At 34.1% G+C, this 18976-nt stretch overlaps 1 protein-coding gene across 1 annotated transcript in view; it reads right to left on the bottom strand.

Moving 5' to 3' along the window:
* Positions 1-18976, bottom strand: part of KLHL1 (kelch like family member 1) — a 249487-nt gene that overhangs the window by 130107 nt on the left and 100404 nt on the right. The window contains exon 4 of the mRNA XM_068675942.1: positions 9312-9508. Coding sequence (XP_068532043.1) covers positions 9312-9508 — 197 coding nt within the window. The remainder of the gene's footprint in view (positions 1-9311; positions 9509-18976) is intronic.

The following is an 18976-nucleotide window of genomic DNA, read 5'->3' on the forward strand; positions in this document are numbered from 1 at the left end:
AAAGGCTTTACATACCAGTCCCTGCCCCCCACATCCCACCACGGTTTAGCTGTGAAATTCTGTGGGTTTCATAATAAATATAACTAATGTCCTGGTTTCAGTTAGGATAGAGATAATTTTCCTTCTAGTAGCTGGTAGGGTGCTATGTTTTAAATTAGGATGAGAAGAGTGCTGATAACACGCTGATGTTTTAATTGTTGCAGAGCAGTGCTTACACCAAGCCAAGGACATTTCAGCTTCTTGCTCTGTCCTGCCAATGGGCAGGCTGGGGGTGCAGCAGGAGCTGGGAGGGGACAGACCCAGGACAGCTGACCCAAACTGGCCAAAAGGGTATTCCATACAATCTGACATCATGCTAAACAATATATAGGTATATAGGGGTGGCTGCTCGGGATAGGCTGGTCAGCGGTCAGCGGGTGGTGGGCAATTGTATTGTGCATCACTTGTTTTGTACATATTATTATTATTATTTCATTTTCTGTCCAAATAAACTGTCTTTATCTCAACTCACAGGCTTCACTTTCCCATTTCTCTCCCCAGTCCCAGAGTGGGAGGGAAGAGGGTGAGCCAACGGCTGTGTGGTGTTTAGCTGCCGGCCGGGCAGCTAAACAACTAATAATAAAATCATTGAAATTCTTTCCCATAAAAGATCATTAAAAGAATTTGCATATGGCAGACACTTTACATAAATGAAATTGTTGCTCTGTCTGCAATATAATTAGAAATCTCAGTTAGCTAAGGGTCTTTATAAAGTGAGTATATGTCACTGATTACTTACATGCTTATAATTAAGTTTGAATAATGTTTTGCTGTGCTGATATTAATGACCCTTGTGGTGTGAAGCACAGAACTGTAGCTAAGAGAGACTAAACACCTCCTGCATCTAATTCATTCACAGGCACTTGTAAACACTCTGCATCTTCCAGGCTTGGAACTGTAACATATGTTAGGGTGCTTTTTAATTTTAACATTCTGACAGGGTTACAGACACATCAATCACTTTATTTAAATACATTCTTCTACTCATGGAATTTTTACTTTTGGTTGTCCTCCTACTCAGAGCCTCAGAGTAATTTGAAGATTCTGCAAGTTTATGTTTAGTGATTCATCTTGGAATATAGCAAAATAAAAACATGGAAAAAAGTATCATCTCACTATTCAAATTGAAGTTTCAAGATGCAAAATGATCACTGGAATTTAAATAACTTTTCCTGACAAGTAAAGTAATGTCAGATTGAAAAGTTATACCTGTAAAGTTACAACTTTTCCATTCGAAACTTCAACATTTTCCATTTGAAACTTCAGACTTCAGTCAAATGGCATGATTTTAAGATGTAGAAAATGGTAGCATAACTTGGACCGTCAAAATCAAAATTTCTAAGTATTATCTATATGTCACAACACAAGCAGAACCATGCTCTTCACTGTGGGAGACAGAGCAAGCTACAGCTGAATTCAAAACTTCACTGAATACGAATAATTTTTTTAAGAATTTCCTATGCTGTAAGACCAAACTGTAATTATCTATTATGGAATAATATGACATACTTTTCATCTCTCAGTATTTACTGACATAGAAAAGTAGTTGTTATAAGAAGGAACAGCATCAGGCCACAGTTTATTAAACTGGCACGGTCTATTATAACCTTTTCCTCTTCCTAGATCTATTAATGCAGAAAAGTAGCTGTTCTGAAGAAGTAGCTGTTCACTAGAAGACTGTAGTTGCTTTAGCTCATTTCCATTTTACTCTTTTGTTTCTTTAAAAAGGCATCACACATGCAGGTCACTCTACTATCATGTAACTCCAATAACAAATTAGGAAATGAAAGTTATAAGACATATGGCTTTGCCGATTGAAAACTTATCGAAAGTGACGCGCTAGTGAAAAAAAAAAAAAAAAAACAAAAAAAAACCCACAGATTGTCATTAAGTACAGAAGTCTTAAATCAAGAGAGACATGGATATTTGTGCTGCCATTTAGCAGATTCATTTAAAAATGGTAGGGCAATTTCACACCTCGAAAATAAAACAGCCCACAGTAAATCTGATACCAATGAGACCACACATTTTTTTCCACTTATTTTTAAGTTCTTGCTTCAAATGCTTTACCTTAAAATATTGCTATACAAGGTGCACTTACAAATAAAACAGATATAATGCAAAGATAGAAGTCTCCAAGTTTCATTGTACACTAACTTTTTATGAAATCTACCTTCCTCTCCTCCCCCACTACCATCATGACTTGGTATTTGGCAAGTGTATTTTCTAAGGATTTTTCAATTTTTCTCTTGGTTTTCTCTTACTACTTTTCTTCTCTTCCTTTGTCCCCTCCCTGCCTCCCATCTCCATGCACACATTTTTTCTTCACTTATATCTCACTTTTCAAAAGGACAATTTGATACTTGATACTGAAGACTGAATATCTCAGTAAATATCAGAGATATTACAGAACTATTACACTCATGAAAAGGAATATATAACTATACACTTAATGAATTTTACTTCCATTAAGAGATTTCTCCATCTCAGCATTGGCTCTTTGCATTTGGAAAAAAAAAAAGTTTGTTAGATTTGAATTAAGTCTGAAAATACTGTGTCAACTATGCAAATAAAAACTTTTAGTCATGGATTCCCCAGATTTCATTGTTGAGGGGATCTGATTTTGTATCTAATGTGACAAAAAATCATGTAATAGAAATGACTTATCTCCTGAAATCTACAGAATTCTCTAGTGGTAGGGAGCTTTAGCAGCTCTTTCTTCTTCAATATGAAGAGATTTCCCTGGCTCTATCTTGCCCTCACAAAGTATTATGTGAAAGCACAAAGCAAGCTGTGTATATATATATATATATACACACACACATATATATATAAACAAAACAGTGTAATTTAGAACTTATTAAATATCAAGTCTGATATTAGGCAAGGAAAATTTATTTTGAAAAATCATTAAACCATTTATGGAGATTAAATGAAGCTGATCGTTTTCATATATTCATTTATTCATTTTATTTATTTTCATTAAAATACTGTTGTAAAGTCAACTGTGATAAAGAACGACTTTCTAATCAAAACTTAGTGGTGAATGAAAGCCATAAAATGTTGGTTGAGAATGAAATAGAAACAGGGAGTTATCCTAAGGTTCAGGAACCTTAAATGAGTAACTAAGTGCTATAGCGAATGCCTTATTTTAGGAATCAGTTAATATTTAATTTTACCAAAGTGAAAATAAGAAGCAAGATTATTCTAAGATTAAATTTAACTTGAATCACAGAATCACAGAAACATCAAGGTTGGAAAAGACTTTTGAGATCATCTGGTCCAACCATCACCCTACTACCAATGTCACCCACTAAACAATGTCCCTACGCACCTCATCCAACCTTTCCTTGGCTACTAAAATGGTGAAGGGCCTAAAGGTGAAGACGTTATGAGGAGCGGCTGAGGTCACTTGGACTGTTCAGCCTGGAAAAGAGGAGGCTGAGGGGAGATCTCATCATGATCTACAGCTTCCTCATGATGGGGAGTGGAGAGGCAGGCGCCAACCTATTCTCTTTAGCAACCAGCAATAGGATTCATGTCATCAGGTTTCATAGACCTGTACCTGTTTCATAGACCTGTCTCCTTCTTGTTAGCTGCATTCCTTCTTGGTGCTTCTTTGGACTGCATTGCTGTCCTCGCATACCAAGCAGGGCTGCTTCTTGCTTTGCTGCTTCTAGTCTCCTTCCTGCTGTGTATGCTGGCCGTCAGAGGACCTAGTCACTGAACAAATGGTGGGCCAGCTGCAGGGGTCCTGTTTTATAGGGTCCGGAGCAAAGGCGGGGCAGTGGTGGCCACTGTGACCGCAGCAAGCCTCTGCGATGGAGTGGCCCACATGTGGCCAAAGGCAGCTGTGGTGGGAGCGACCTGGAAGATGCCCTCACATGGAAGAAGGAGGAGGGTTGGGGGGCTGAGGGCCCCTTTTCTGGGGCTGGCTCCCCCAAGCCATTTGGCTTGCCAGGAAGAAAGGCTGCCCCTCGGCCACAGGGACTGCCCTGCACCTCCCACCCTGTGCTCTGGTTTTGTTAACACTGTTTTTTAGGTAATTTCATTCTATTCTTTACAGAAAAGAACAGAAGCAAGGGACATCTGCAGCCCTAATTCCCATGTGCGCTTTGTGCTGAGTGAAGAATTTCTTCCTCACATCACATCCAATTTCAATCTCCTCTCCATTTGTTCAAAGCCATTATTCCTAGTTCCATCGCTACACTCCCTGACAGCGTCCCTCTCCAGCTTTCTTTTAGGATACTTCTATAGGTTAGGTTAGGAGGCAAAAATGCAGGACCATGCAAATTGCAGCCTAATCTACATTGTTCCACATGTTCCACACAACCTTTTCCAGCTCAGGCTCTAGCCTCTGATCAGTGTAACACAGAATCATAGAAACATTAAGGTTGGAAAAGACCTCCAAGACAATCTGGTCCAACCATCCCCCTACCACCAATGTCACCCACTAAATCATGTCCCTAAGCACCACGTCCAACCTTTCTTTGAACACCCCAAGGGACTCCACCACCTCCCTGGGCAACCCATTCCAATGCCCGAAATCTAATCTGTTGGTTTTGTCTCTGAAACTTTAATGGCATAACTCAGAAGCAACAAAAATAAGCCAAGGAAATGAATTAGACCATCATGAACATTTTACAATCATTAGAATCTTGTGCCTTGTGTTACACGGGCCATATATTCAGAATTGGACAAATTAAATATGACAGATAACGTTCAAAAACACTGCTATAATTTAATTAGCTCAGAATTAATTTGGGGCAGTAGGGAAGTAAAACTTTTCATTTGGAAGATATAGGAAAGAAAACTTTTGCAAAAACAAAAATACAACTTGAAGGAAGTATTTTGTATTTTCAGAAAACGTTCTCCTTAAGTAATTTCCTTTAAGATTTCTTTCCTGTTCCTGACAAGATTTACCAAAGAAGCCTGGTTTGCCAGTTTTTTAGAAGAAAACAAAAAAATAAATAATAAAAAAAAGAGAAGTAATGTGTTAAGCAGTTTTTCACTTTTAAGTGCTAACTTGTGCGTTAAGATTCACTTTTCAGAGTTACTTTTCCAAACTGTCTAGCTTCCCTAATTTTACCAATTTAAAAAGATTAACCAAATATTTACCAAAAGATTTACCAAAATTTAAGATTTACCAAAGTTGGAGAAAGGGGAGATTTTTTATCCTCTTTCCAAATTCTTTCTTCTTTTCAGAACTTCTGTCTGATCGTTTTCTCTTCCAAGAACTGACATTTTCAAATAGACATATATATATATATATATATTTTCCCTTTGAAGACTTCCAATGAGGTAAGAAACATTTTTAATCATTGCAGCACTGAATCTATGAAGAAATTAAACATTGCAACTGCAATTACTCTCACAGCTCATACCACATCTGATTTCTGGTATCTGCTGATATAGCATTAACTCCTTGGAAGAAACAACCGCTCAACATTAAACTGTTCATGTCTTGGATATCCCCAAAACGCTGATTAAGCCTTCACTTGAAGTATACCTCAAAATCATTGCTTATTCTATAGCATATATTATGTCTAAAAATTGTTTTCTGAAAGCCAATGTGAAAAACTTTGTCTTGTTCCCCACTTTCACAGTCAGTGTAAAGTTTTTGCTATTTGAGTCTTTATCTCAGAAAACTTCATGGCACAGAACTAATATTCGTGGTCAGTTCTAACTGTATTTCTCTTATAGCAGGGGCGACCTTATCGCTCTCTGTAAGTACATTAAAGGAGGCTGTAGCGAGGTGGGGGTTGGTCTGTTCTCCCATGTGCCTGGTGACAGGATGAGGAGGAATGGGCTAAAGTTGCACCAGGGGTGTTTTAGGTTTGATATTAGGACAAACTTTACCGAGTGGGTTGTGAGGCATTGGAATGGGCTGTCAAGGGAAGTGGTGGAGTCACCATCCCGGGAGGTCTTTAAAAGACATTTAGATGTTGAACTTAGTGATACGATTTAGTGGAGGGCTTGTTAGTGTTAGGTCAGAGGTTAGACTTGATGATCTTCAGGTCTCTTCCAACCTAGACAATTCTGTGATTCTGTGATAACAATATGGTTAGTACAATACATATATATATTATTTGACAATTATTGGCTATAATATTTAATAGACAGAAGGGGTCAAAAAAATTTCATGTGCTTATTGTAGAGTAGATATTTTTTGTAAATGTAAAGAACAAGACAAAAACTACATAATCTCAGTCATTATCTTCATTTTTTTCTCTACTTCGGGGGCATGCATATCTACTCCTCTTAGCCTTGTTATTTGTACTCTTAAAAAAAAAAAAAAGCTTGTTTTTGAAAACTAGCATTGTAGAACTGGCTACTCAGACAGTCAGCTATAAATTCTTATCAATTGAACATATGTATTTTTAAAATACTTTGATGCTGAACATCTAGAAAAGAAACCCAATATTTCCAAAGACTGAAAAAAATGTAGGAAGAAATCATTATATTATTTCACTTTTTAAATTCCTTTAGAGTTCCCTCAAATGCTGTCAAAGTTGTTGTTGTTTTTTCTTCTCAAAAATTTTCTTCCTATAGGTGCTTTTCATATATCAGAGAGACTAATTTTCTGACACTTCCACTATTTATGTGAAAAATGTAAGTAAATATTTTAGACAATTAGTTAAAGAAAATTCACTTCACCTGTTTTCCATGGTTCACATTTTTGGGGGGGAGGGGGATAAAAATATCCTTACAAAGCAGAAAGACACAAAATTTGAATGCTGCATTTATTAATCCATTATTCTGCCTTCATACTTAAACTATTTATTTTATATAGCTCTCACAGAAAAATAAATTTCTACAGGCAAACTACTACACAGTATGTCAGAGCTAAGGGACTGCCATTATTTCCTATTCACAACATACGAGCTTTTGCAATGATACCACGGAAGATAAGGAGTTGTCACACAGCCAACATTTGAGGTACATCACTTGCAACTCTTAAAGAAAGCACCCTGAAAAGAAAGGGTCTTTAAATCCTCATTAAAGCATGAGAGCTTTTTTTAAAAACAAGAATTTCATTATCCTTTTTAAGAAAGGCTTCTCCTCAAATTGGCTGCTTAAGACAGAAGGAGAAATAGTTTTTTTAACAACCCTGCCCTTGCCATACTTGCCATAGGTAAGTTCATTCTCATTACAGTTCATACTGTTTCCTTGGAGCCTGCAGGAAAAATAATGGTTTTTGTCACTTCAGAGAATATGCATCAGCTTCTTTGCTCTGATCAGCACTTTCCTACCCTTTCTTCATGTCACAAAGTCTCCTGCTCACTGTTCTTCCACCCACCTCTCCCAGGATATCTAGCCTGTACTCTGGCAATTTTTCTTGGTTATATATGTGGGGAAGAAGTAATCCCTCTTCTGTTACGTAGATTCAACCTAGTCTCTAGTGCTGTAGTCAAGAGAGATAGGTAAGGCACTAGCCCCATTCTGAATTGCTCATCCACAACATTTGTCAGAAACGAGTAAATCAAGTAGATGTGAGCTGCGTCACACCTAAATTCAATAACACTGTTCCCATGAAAATATCATGCCCTATGAATTAGACTTTTATGATTATCTTTTCACCAGGTCCAGAGTTGAATAACATAAAGGTATTTTATTTTTATTTTTATTTTTTTAATACTATAATTGAATAGATGTGATTATTTGTCTTTCCTGAAAATATAAAAGTGTAACTATCATGCGTGCTTGCAAGATTAATTCTAACTACATCAGAATTTGCATATTAAATACAACTGACTTCCTTTTTGATCTACTATCATTTGTTGACAATTTTCCCATTGCACATAATTCAGATTTTATATCCGAGCATTGGAACCTATAATTTACTATATAATATACCTTGTATCTTAGATATAGGCATAGATCTTTGTGATCCACCAGCTGTTTCAGTCACAAGTCTTCAAAGGTACTACAATAAGTAATTTAATTCACCCCAAAAATCTTTCAATAAGGTGTTTTAAATAATCATAAGATCTTTTGGAAATTTATTTTATTCCTGTTAGTTTGTTGTTTATGTCATTCCTCATTATATTGCTTATGTTCCAAAACAAAGACAAACACACAAAAATAATACACTACATCTACTGAAAAAAAAAATGATAAAAAGGTTTAATTTATTCTTACAGACCCACACCTGCTTACTTTTTAACACAATCTCACTCTAAAATAGCTCAGATGAATTCTGCTCTGACAGCTTATTTCTCTCCATGAACAGAAGAACATCAAACACTCTAGCTTTGGCTCAGAAGACTAGCTTTATATGTCTGAAGACAGATAAAATTAAAACCAGCCACAGACCAAGCTCCATGTGTGTTAGATGGATATAAATATCTCAGCTGTAGTGGTAAGAAAAACACAGTTAAACCCATGAACTAGAATATGGTATTAGTTACTCAAAAGAATAAATAAAATAACGATGTAACTGCTGGACAAGCCAAGAAGATTTACTGAAACCTTCTGTATTACTTCAGTAACAATTTCTAACTAGACCTTAAGGGACCATTATTTCTCAGAAATGATAAGTAATCTACTCTTTATGAAGCTTAATTTCATGAGCCAAATGTTTTTAATTTTGTCAAACTCTGCAGAATTAAATGGCTACAGATATGATTTAGCTTCTGAATAAGTACCGTATTTTTGCTTCATTGATTCTGGCTAATTTCTAATATTTATGTCATACAGTTCTCTTAGGTGCAATTGGAAAAAAAATAAAATGCTGTCAGGACAACATCCATCATTTAACTTCTGCTCATTCATTTCATGTCCATTGTGTCTTAATCTACTTCAGTGATGAATGAAAGGTGGGATAATGTTTGAGGGAAAAAACAAACAAACAAAAACTTCTCTTGATATTGCACTGATGTACAAAAAATTACAAAGCTTCCCTAAAGCAAAATGATGATTAATAAATAAATAAATAAATAAAAAGTATTCTAAGGACTTATACATAGTGTTGCTGCTATCAACTGTATTTGAATATGCATTTAATATAAATATGCATTTAATATAAATATGCAATTAATATGCATTTAATTAAGGCATATACTGTTCTCACTCAGCAGGACCTTACAGAAAGTGAATTCTCATACCTTCAAGGAAGTTGAGAGGAATTACCATTCCTATGGTTTCAAAACAGCCACTTGTAATATAAAATACAGAAGGATTCCAAGTTCAAAATTAGCAAGATAATTTTACTTAGAAAATATATAGAGGATTCATATGATCATAATTCAAGCTTTCTAAAACTTCCTTACCATTGTGTAGTTGTGAGCCACCTTCATTAGCTCTGTGCATCCTTGTGCATCAGCAAATGCTCGTATTCCCAAACAGTTGGATGGGTGCAAAAGCTTCATTAGAAAATGGCAGCAAACCTCTACTACCTGGGGGAGTTGGAGGAGGCAGGCAGCTGCCAGAAGATTTTCAATAGTGTCCTCTTTCAGCTCCAGGCAGCCTAAAAAAATGGAATAACACATGTAAGCTTGGCATTAAAAAGAAACAAACAAACAAAACATGCAGCATCTTTTGTAAATAATTCTAGCTTAATATAAATAGTTCTGCAGAAAAAGTAAGCAGAGGGTTAGTGTCTATGACTGGACACTTCAATTACACGAACATTACAGTGTGTAAACATTAATTCAGCTATATAAGATCGATACAAATAGAGATGGGAACATATTGAAAGAAGAAGAAGCTTGAGAACATTGTTTTTGTTTCTATAATGAGATTAAAATCTAAGTATCTAGATAATGACTTGACTGTGATTTATTTATTTTGAAATTGATGATTAAACTTGCATTATCTTCAGTGGTACAGACTAAAACTCTCATCCTTGCAAAAAACGCAGTAACTGGCTAAAAAAGTATAATTAAAAATATAAGTATCTTCAAAACAATACTTAAAATTTTCAAACTTTTGGTACTTATTTGTAACATGATTTGGGGGGTAATTTTATCTAAATAATATATTTCATATCTCTCAAAGTATACCATTCTTCTAGAAGACTTTTATATTAGCTAGAAGAGCATACAAGGATGCATAATATTTATCTTCCATTTATTTTTACGTTATATTTAATTTTGTCACTTCATATCATCTCTACTTTACAGACTAATAAACTATTTAATAAATAAAAGGTGAAATAAAATAATATACATTTAAAAAATATCCCTTTATTGAAGAATAAGTATCATTCTTGTCATCATGTCCCACAAAGCTGTCATTTTAAAATTAAATCTTTGTATGGTCTCTTACGTGAATAACTTGAGACAATAAATTAGACAACTCAGGAATAGCTTGGAGAACATGAAAACAGAACATGATATGAAAATGTGTAAGTATAATATAAGTTGTAAGAAACTAACACTTTGCTGTGCTTGGAAAAATCCCTTCACACTGTAAGAGGATTAAGTGTATATTGATCTTTCTGTTCAAAGTATTATAGTTCAACTGTTTGATAAACTCCCTCTTTTCCCCATGCAATTTTTGTGTTTGTTGTCATATAAACAGAAATCTACATGTCTTAATAGTTCTATCACATGGCATTGAGCAGTTCCAAAATCCTCAACTTCACAACAGATTGCCATAGAAAATAAAAGCCGTTTTATATTGCAATACCAAACCAGAAATACAATAATACTGAAGATTTGACCTTTTTGCCTCCTTTAAAGCTAAACCTGTAGCTTTTAATACAAGATGGAAACTATGAAGTTATCCTTTCTAGTTATAATACCTCCCTTTTGTAAAGATTAGAGCAGCAGATCAAGTACACAGCATAGCTTCAGTTTTCCTCTGCTTACACATCTTGTAATGCCATGTGAGTTTCTGTTAATGTTATCTGACTGTTCATACCATTTCTGTCCCCCCCATATTTGCACAATATAGTCAGAAGGCACAGTATGAAGCTGATGCTTGGTTGACCCGTGTATTTATCAATGATAGTCCTAAATTTGCTCCATGATTACAGGTAACCACTGGCCCAACACCCTACTCACTACATAAACTGTAGTTCTACTTTGTATAGAAGCTAAAAAAATAAAAATAAAAAAAAATTTCAGGTTAAAACTGATCATCCCAGTACTAAAAAGCAGGAAAAAAAATGTGCAAAACAGCTATCAAACAAACAGAGTTTTAAATCTCTTTTTCTTACACACTACTTATTTCTCAACAACAATCTCAAAGAAGTCTCTGACCATACAAAGCTAGTCTGGATAACTGTTGAGGATTGCCAGAAAGATTGAAAGAATTGTAACCAGCTATAAAAAAAAGTTCACAGTTTTTATCACTAAATATAGCATTAGGAAATGAAACTAGAGGAAACAGATAGTTTCCATACAGAAACAGTCCCCTGGGTTAATAAGTGGTCTAGCACATTAAGTTTAGAAAGAAAAAGAAGGAAGAAAAAAAAAAAAAGGGGGCAAAAAAAAAGGCACTTAAGAGTCTTAGTATATATAATGTGACCTCTTCAGACAGTTTTATATTGACAGTTAGATGATCCAAGTATCTAATCAAAAATGTTTAATATGCTATTCAAGGGGGTTACTTTTAATGTTACTGTTTCCTCAATTTACTTCCCTCTCACACTTTTATGAAATAAGGGGCTTGCACAACTACTTCAGCATGAGCAAAACAAATTAACTAAAGCTTAAAAATCTCATTTTGTGTTACATTAATTAGTATGAAAAAAGGCTAAAAAACAATCAAAAATGTTAATGAATTTTAATTGCTACTCTAAATTATAGTTCTATTTGTGACAAATTTTATGTGTATTGTTTATGCAGAAATTAAAATGCTTATCTTTAGGATGCATCCTTACAATGAATATGTACAATTTATTATTTCACTAACAAAGTTGAAGTAGAGAGAATATATAAAAATTCCCTGATATTTTTATTGTCTTTGTTAAATCTCTTTCTTTCTCCTACTCTTTAAGCTAAACTTTTCCAAATAATTTTGTGTATAGGGAATCACTGCATCTTTGAACATCTTGCAGACTAACACAGTCAGTGTGTGAGTCACGGGAATCAACTTCCCGCAGACAGTGACCATTAGGTATCAACAGGAATACAGTTTTACCACTCAGTAGGTGCTGCTCACTTGCTCTGTGCATGAGCAAGAAATTTCAATCCAGATACATAACATATGGCAATATAATTTTATTTCATGTGCACAGTAATCTATTTTTCTCTCTTGTGTAGGTAATTAATCTGCACATTGATCCATTCATGCAAAGACCCTTCAACAACACTAAGATACTCTGTGAGTCAGGGTACACAAATGAAGTCATAGGAAATGTCAAGTAATCAGAAACAAAGGCTAGAGCTAATTCCTTTTAGTCGGGTGTTTATCTTCTAACCTTTCCATTTCATGTGACTTAATCAGTTGTATTGCAGTTTTGAAGAGTTTTTTAATATGACTTATAATTATTTATTTTCATAACACTAATATATTTATTATACTTTATTATGAATCAATTTTTAAATATTTTTAATAAATTATAATTGTTTTCCATAAGCTAACCCCTATACTCAGTCCTGGTAAGGCAGCTTGTTTATTAGGTCTCCATTTTGTAAATAAAACTGTAGATAGTATGAAGATAATATTTATTCAGCTTTTGAAAAGTAGTTGAATTGTTTGAATGATGGTTATGAAAGTGAACTGCTTTTTTTCAACAGGATCAAATTTCAATGACAAATAGAAAGAGCTTACGAAAACTGTGCTATGTTTCATACCACTGTAACAAACCTTTTTGACATTTCTTATTTAATCTTACCAAGTTTTAGGTATCTACCAGGTCGCCATCTGAGCTAAACATTTTAGATTTCCCTTTATAATCAACAGAGAGAAATATGAAGATACAGCGTATCTACTCTGTTTCAGTAGTCCACTTTAGAAGGTGACGGATCACTCCCAAGGATTGGTTATTTCTTGTAATTAACCGTAAAAGAAGCACCTTCATTTGACTTGCTCTGACACTGTCAATATTTATACTTCGTGATATGAATTCAGTCCATCTGCTCCCAAACACACAGTATTGGAATGATTGGAACCATTAGGGAACAGGTGATAAAGAGTCTGGAAATGCTTTTGTCCCTTTTCAACACTCTTTGGGTCCAATTCTGATTTTCACATTCCTTATTACTGTCAACTCCTGGAAATGATATAATGTGCAGTAATTATCTCTTACATTCATCCATGAAGCCAATGAAGTCTGCAATAAAAAGTAGCTTCCTCATAGCAGAATATGTGCTAGTCTTCAGCTGTTTTCTGAAGTGAATGTTAAATTTTTGGTTTGGACCAGTATCTTAAAAGATATATTCTACACTGTATGATCACTTACACTTTTTGTAAATGTGAGTTTGTTTCCAGAAGAGAAAACACAACAAGCAGTATATTCCTTTTGCAGAGGATCCTCCTCATTTAACACTTCTTTATTTTCTGTTAACTATTTGTTGCAAACCAGTATCATCAGCTGCAAGTGAGGTAAGACAAGCTCTCTATGGCTTTTTCTGTTTATTTCCTTACACCATAGTATTTTGCATCAGTGAAAATTTGGAAAGGCAGCCTCACTGCAGATATACAAATTAATTATTAAATAAATAAAATAGATACTACAAGACAAGTGCTACACAAATAAAAAGTGCAATTTGAATTGAGGAAAAACTTAGGATCTGACTATTATCTGTATTATCAAGACTATTCATCCTATACACTAGAAGCCAAAACCAAAACTAAACATAAATTAACCTAAGAAGTATGCATAACTCAAAGATGTTTCTACTCGACAGTGCTGATGAATCACTTGAATTTAGGCCAATTTGATATCTGCCACAATAAATAGAAGACAAGTTAAAACACATGACTTAACTATGAAAATACTTTTCCCAGCAGAAAATTGTTTCCTAACAGAAACATTTTCCTGTCCTGAACAATTTCAATCTTTTTCTATTTATATTGCTTCTCTTTTTTAGTCCCTGTAGGTGAAATTCATCTCCTGAAAAGCTCAACTTATTTTAACTCCTCATTCTTCACACAGAAGTCTTTATGGTTTTGTTTATTTAATTTTAATTTAAGTTGTATGAAATAATCTCAGAGAAAATGGATATCTAAATAAAAGAAGTATTCACTTAATTCAAATATGTCACTATGATACTCAGATAAATTGTCAGTTTTAGCTTCTCACCAATGTCAGTTTTAGCTTCTCAACCATGGCTTCAAGATTAGGGGAACTTGTCATTTCAAATAACCATTTTTATAAGAACTTTAACAATTAGTATGTGTAAGAAAACTACTTACATAATTTTTTCTGCAGCTGGAAAAATATGTTATTTGCAAAAGAAAAAAAGTTAATGCATCTGTCACAGGAATTTGAGAATTATGATAAATAAAACAGCATCAATAACAGTACATAATAGTACAGCTTTTAACAAACTGTACTATTATTTTCATCCTAATATTGCTGCATCTTTTTTTGTGTAAACTGACTAAACTGAACTGATCACATGGTCATTGTAATGTACTGCCAAATTCAGCCTGCATTTCCAAGGTGTAGAAAATTACAACATTGGAGAATGATAATCAAATCCTATTAACTAATTAAAATTCCCCACTGAGTGGAAATCTTGCAAATGTCTCGCTAAATATCAGAGATGCATATTAGTCAAAACATACCATGATGAGGTACTTTTTCCTCTCTTGGTCTGAGAAAAACAAAACAAACTAAGAAAAAAAAATATATATATATATATATCAGAACAAGAAAGTCTGTTGTATAACTGAATTGTCACAGTCATATTTTTAAAGAAAACTTGCTCACTGGTTTATAAACATCAGTTTTTTAAGAGATTAATATCGAACTCTTTCTCCTCATAAAACAACTGCTGTTTGTGTGCCTTAGCTCACTTTAGAAATTTGAATTTAGTCACATATACCTGTAAAATACACATAAAAATAAGAGTTTACATACTAAATTATTTTAACTGGATGTAATCTTTCAAAAATATTTTATAAAAAATAAAGACAAATATGCTACTGCTCTGAAACACGCCTGGAGATGTATTTTTTCATTTGACTATAGAAAAAAAAAAAAAAAAGTTAAAATTACTTATTTCATTGTTGGGATTACTTGCTAAAATGTAATAGTGTGTACCTGTGTACATAATCAAAATATTGATTACTTCACCAGTAGTTCACCTATTAGGAAGTCATTATATGTGGAAATTTACTAATTTAAATAAAAACTTATTTAAGTTTTTAAGTAAGATTTTAAATAAAAACATATACTGCCTACATATTAAATAAACAAAATATCACAAGATAAAGAGTACCTTGAAAACACAAATAAAAAGAGTAATTAAATAAATTTTCAACAGCACTTGTGCAACAAATAGGGTAGGATATGACAACAATGATCTCCAAAAGCTCATATAAGTATATAAGGACTTAGTTTCTCTCAGTTCTTTTTAGACAATGGACTTCAGTACTTACGTTTGCTTTCTGACTACAGGTACTGCATATTGAAGAATGATCAACTGCGGCTGTGACAACCTCTGTACAATATGAAGGAACAGCTTGGAAGACTATAAATTGGTATGTGTCAAAACTATGCCAAGTATCATTCTTACCTTTTATTCATATATGAACTGAGTTTCATTGATCAAAAAAAAAATAAAAATCAAACTTCCTGGGTTATTTTAAGTCTTACGTTCTGAGGGCACCTAAGGGTTCTTGTGCCTAAAGGTAGTTTCTTGCTATATCCTTGCTGTCTGCTCTGTATGTGTTATTAGATATAATGTTGCCAGAGAAGTCATCTGAAAAACCTTCGATTAAAAAAAAAACTCCAAAATAAAATCTAACTAAAAGCTAGGATCAAACAGACTTTAATCCTCGTACATATATGATCCATACTATTTTTTATTTATTTATCAGAAACTCATAAATAAATTATTATTTTTTTTTATTATTATTTTTAGTTAAATGATTTCTGCTTTATCAGTTTCATTAACTGTATGAAAGCACAAGTCTATTCTTCTGACCACTGTTGGGAATGCACACTAATTAGACAGACTGATGTAATCTGAGGAGATCTATAGCAACTTCATAGCTCTATACCAAGTTCAAAGAAACTCTGAAAGTTCAAAAACACCAGAAGCTCAATCTCTAGTTTCTGTTCTATTTAAAATATTTAAGCATAATTGAAAATAATAAAAAATCAAGTTTTTTAGATCAAGAAAGAATCTTTACCCAAGAAAGTGAGGCAAAGAAATATTCTTCTATTACTGCTCCTCCTGAAGGCTAAAAAGATCAAAGAACACATATCCATGTACGTCAGGACACTAGGATCTCAGTCCTAGATTTTCTTCAGTCAGTCATCTTGCTGCTTGAAAAATAAAACATATTTCTTGTATATCCATTGTATGTAAGTGTGGCTTCAGAATTTCTGAGCTGCCTCACATGATACGTTTAACTGATATCAAAATGAGGATGCTTTTTTTCCTCCTAAATTGTAGTTCTGTTACAACACACAGTAAACATAATTTGTTCTTTTGAATGAACCAGTCAAACCTATCAAAGTACAAGTACATTTTATTCAAGTTTTTAAACTGTTCAAAAATATCCTTAGGGAAAATAATAATAAAAAAATAATTGTAAATTTCATACTTAGTAATGTTGCTTCTCCATAGAAACTTTACTATCATTATTTTTGGCAATCTAATTTTCTTGTTTTCCTGTTAACTACTTAGATGTAGTCTTATGTTCTTTATTTAAGAGCAGTTCTTATCAGGGCTGCATAGACATAATACCGTGCCTGCCACAATGTAATTATACCTTTCAAATTGTTTAGAACTCCATTTGCTTAAACATGAGGTAATGCAGCCCAGCTTTAAATGTATCAGAATAAGTCTTCTACCTCTAGGTAGAGAGAGGACAATATAAAGTTGTACATAGAATTTCATAACATTATAGGCACCAGAATTCCTATCTTTAACAGAATCTGTTTAAGAAGATAAAAAAGAAGGCTAAGAATACTGCCTATTTTAAAAGACAAAACAACAAAACCATAAGCAAAGCAAGCAAAATAAAATGAACACTGTATCTAACTTAAGCATTTGTCAAGCCTTACTCATACATGGTTGCAAAACACTAATATGCCAGTTCCTCATAAATGACAAGCTCTACATCAAGTTGTTTAGACTTCAAAATATTCTTTTTCCTCTCTAAGTTAGATATTATCCTGACTTCACACAAGTGGCAAAGAGAGAATATACTCCATACACTCCTTTTTTTATATATATGCAAGAAATTATTCTTGATAATTAAAGGCATACAATTTCATCATAAAAAAAAAAAAAAGAGATATCCTGAAAATTAATGTTTCCTTTATTTTGTAGGCTCGCAGAAAAGTTTTGGCATATGGCTTGTTTGGTGTTTTTCTTGTTGTTGTTGTTGTTTGTTTTTGTTTGTTTGTTTTTAATCTATGTATATGTATTTGATCTCTATATATAATTTTATGAACGCACACCATATATACTTTCTAAATAATGTAAATGTGAAGTTGTTTAGGACCCACTGTAAAAGAAAACTTTTGGGGGTGATTAAACATGAAAACAAATTTTTAAAAGTATTTTGTCATTCTATATTTTTTTATAGGATGAATGAAGACTGAACAATTCTTAAAAACAAAAACCTGAAATACAGTTTGTTAAAAATATTTAAATCTAATAAATAAGCAACCAAGAGTGATAGAAATGCTTATTGAAGCTAATGTTTATCTTAGCAAAATGTTATCTTTAATATAGAGGTGTGAAGAATTTCTGTACTGGATCACAGTTTCACTTAATCATAGAAAATAGGAAAAATATAGGAAAATAGCCTTGGTTTTGCAATAAATATTATCTGTTCATTTTCTCTGACAGTTTTAGCAAAACTATTTTGGTTTTGAATTTGAAAACTTTGAGACACACAATCACAAAAAATTTTTCAAGATTTCCTGAGGTGTTTTTCATTACTGATCAACAGAAGCAGATTTAACATCCAACATTCTAAAACTTCTGGGTGAAGTACTCCTGTTAAATATAATAGATCTATAATGCTTCCAGAAACATCTGCTTCTGAAAGGACACAATCTTCTGGAAAGAATTTGTGCTCAGTAGTGATTTTTCAAAATGACTGAAATAGATGATAACTTCAGTTACCGCCAAACTTCAGTCTGTTTGAACAAAAACATTGTCTACTTAAAATCTTATTAAATGTTCCTTCTCTTGTCCCTTTCTAAATGTATTCTGTAACTGTGTGCAGAAGAATCACACAGAATCTCTAGGTTGGAAGAGACCTCAAGATCATCGAGTCCAACCTCTAACCTAACACTAACAGTACCCACGAAACCATATCCCTAAGTTCTACATCTAAACGTCTTTTGAAGACTTCCAGGGATGGTGACTCCACCATCTCCCTGGGCAGCCCGTTCCAGTGCCTAACAACCCTTTCAGTAAAGAAATTCTTCCTAACATCTAACCTAAAACTCCCCTGGCGTAACTTTAGCCCATTCCCCCTCGTCCTGTCACCAGGCACATGGGAGAACAGGCCAACCCCCACCTCGCTACAGCCTCCTTTAATGAACTTATACAGAGCAATAAGGTCACCCCTGAGCCTCCTCTTCTCCAGGCTGAACAAGCCCAGCTCCTTCAGCCGCTCCTCATAGGACTTGCTCTCCAGGCCCCTCACCAGCTTTGTCGCCCTTCTTTGGACCCGCTCAAGCACCTCGATGTCCTTCTTGTAGCGAGGGGCCCAAAACTGAACACAGTACTCGAGGTGCGGCCTCACCAGAGCCGAGTACAGGGGGACGATCACCTCCCTAGCCCTGCTGGTCACGCTGTTTCTGATACAAGCCAGGATGCCGTTGGCCTTCTTGGCCACCTGAGCA

The sequence above is a fragment of the Anas acuta genome, chromosome 1 (assembly GCF_963932015.1).
Source record: "Anas acuta chromosome 1, bAnaAcu1.1, whole genome shotgun sequence".
Classification (NCBI taxonomy): domain Eukaryota; kingdom Metazoa; phylum Chordata; class Aves; order Anseriformes; family Anatidae; genus Anas; species Anas acuta.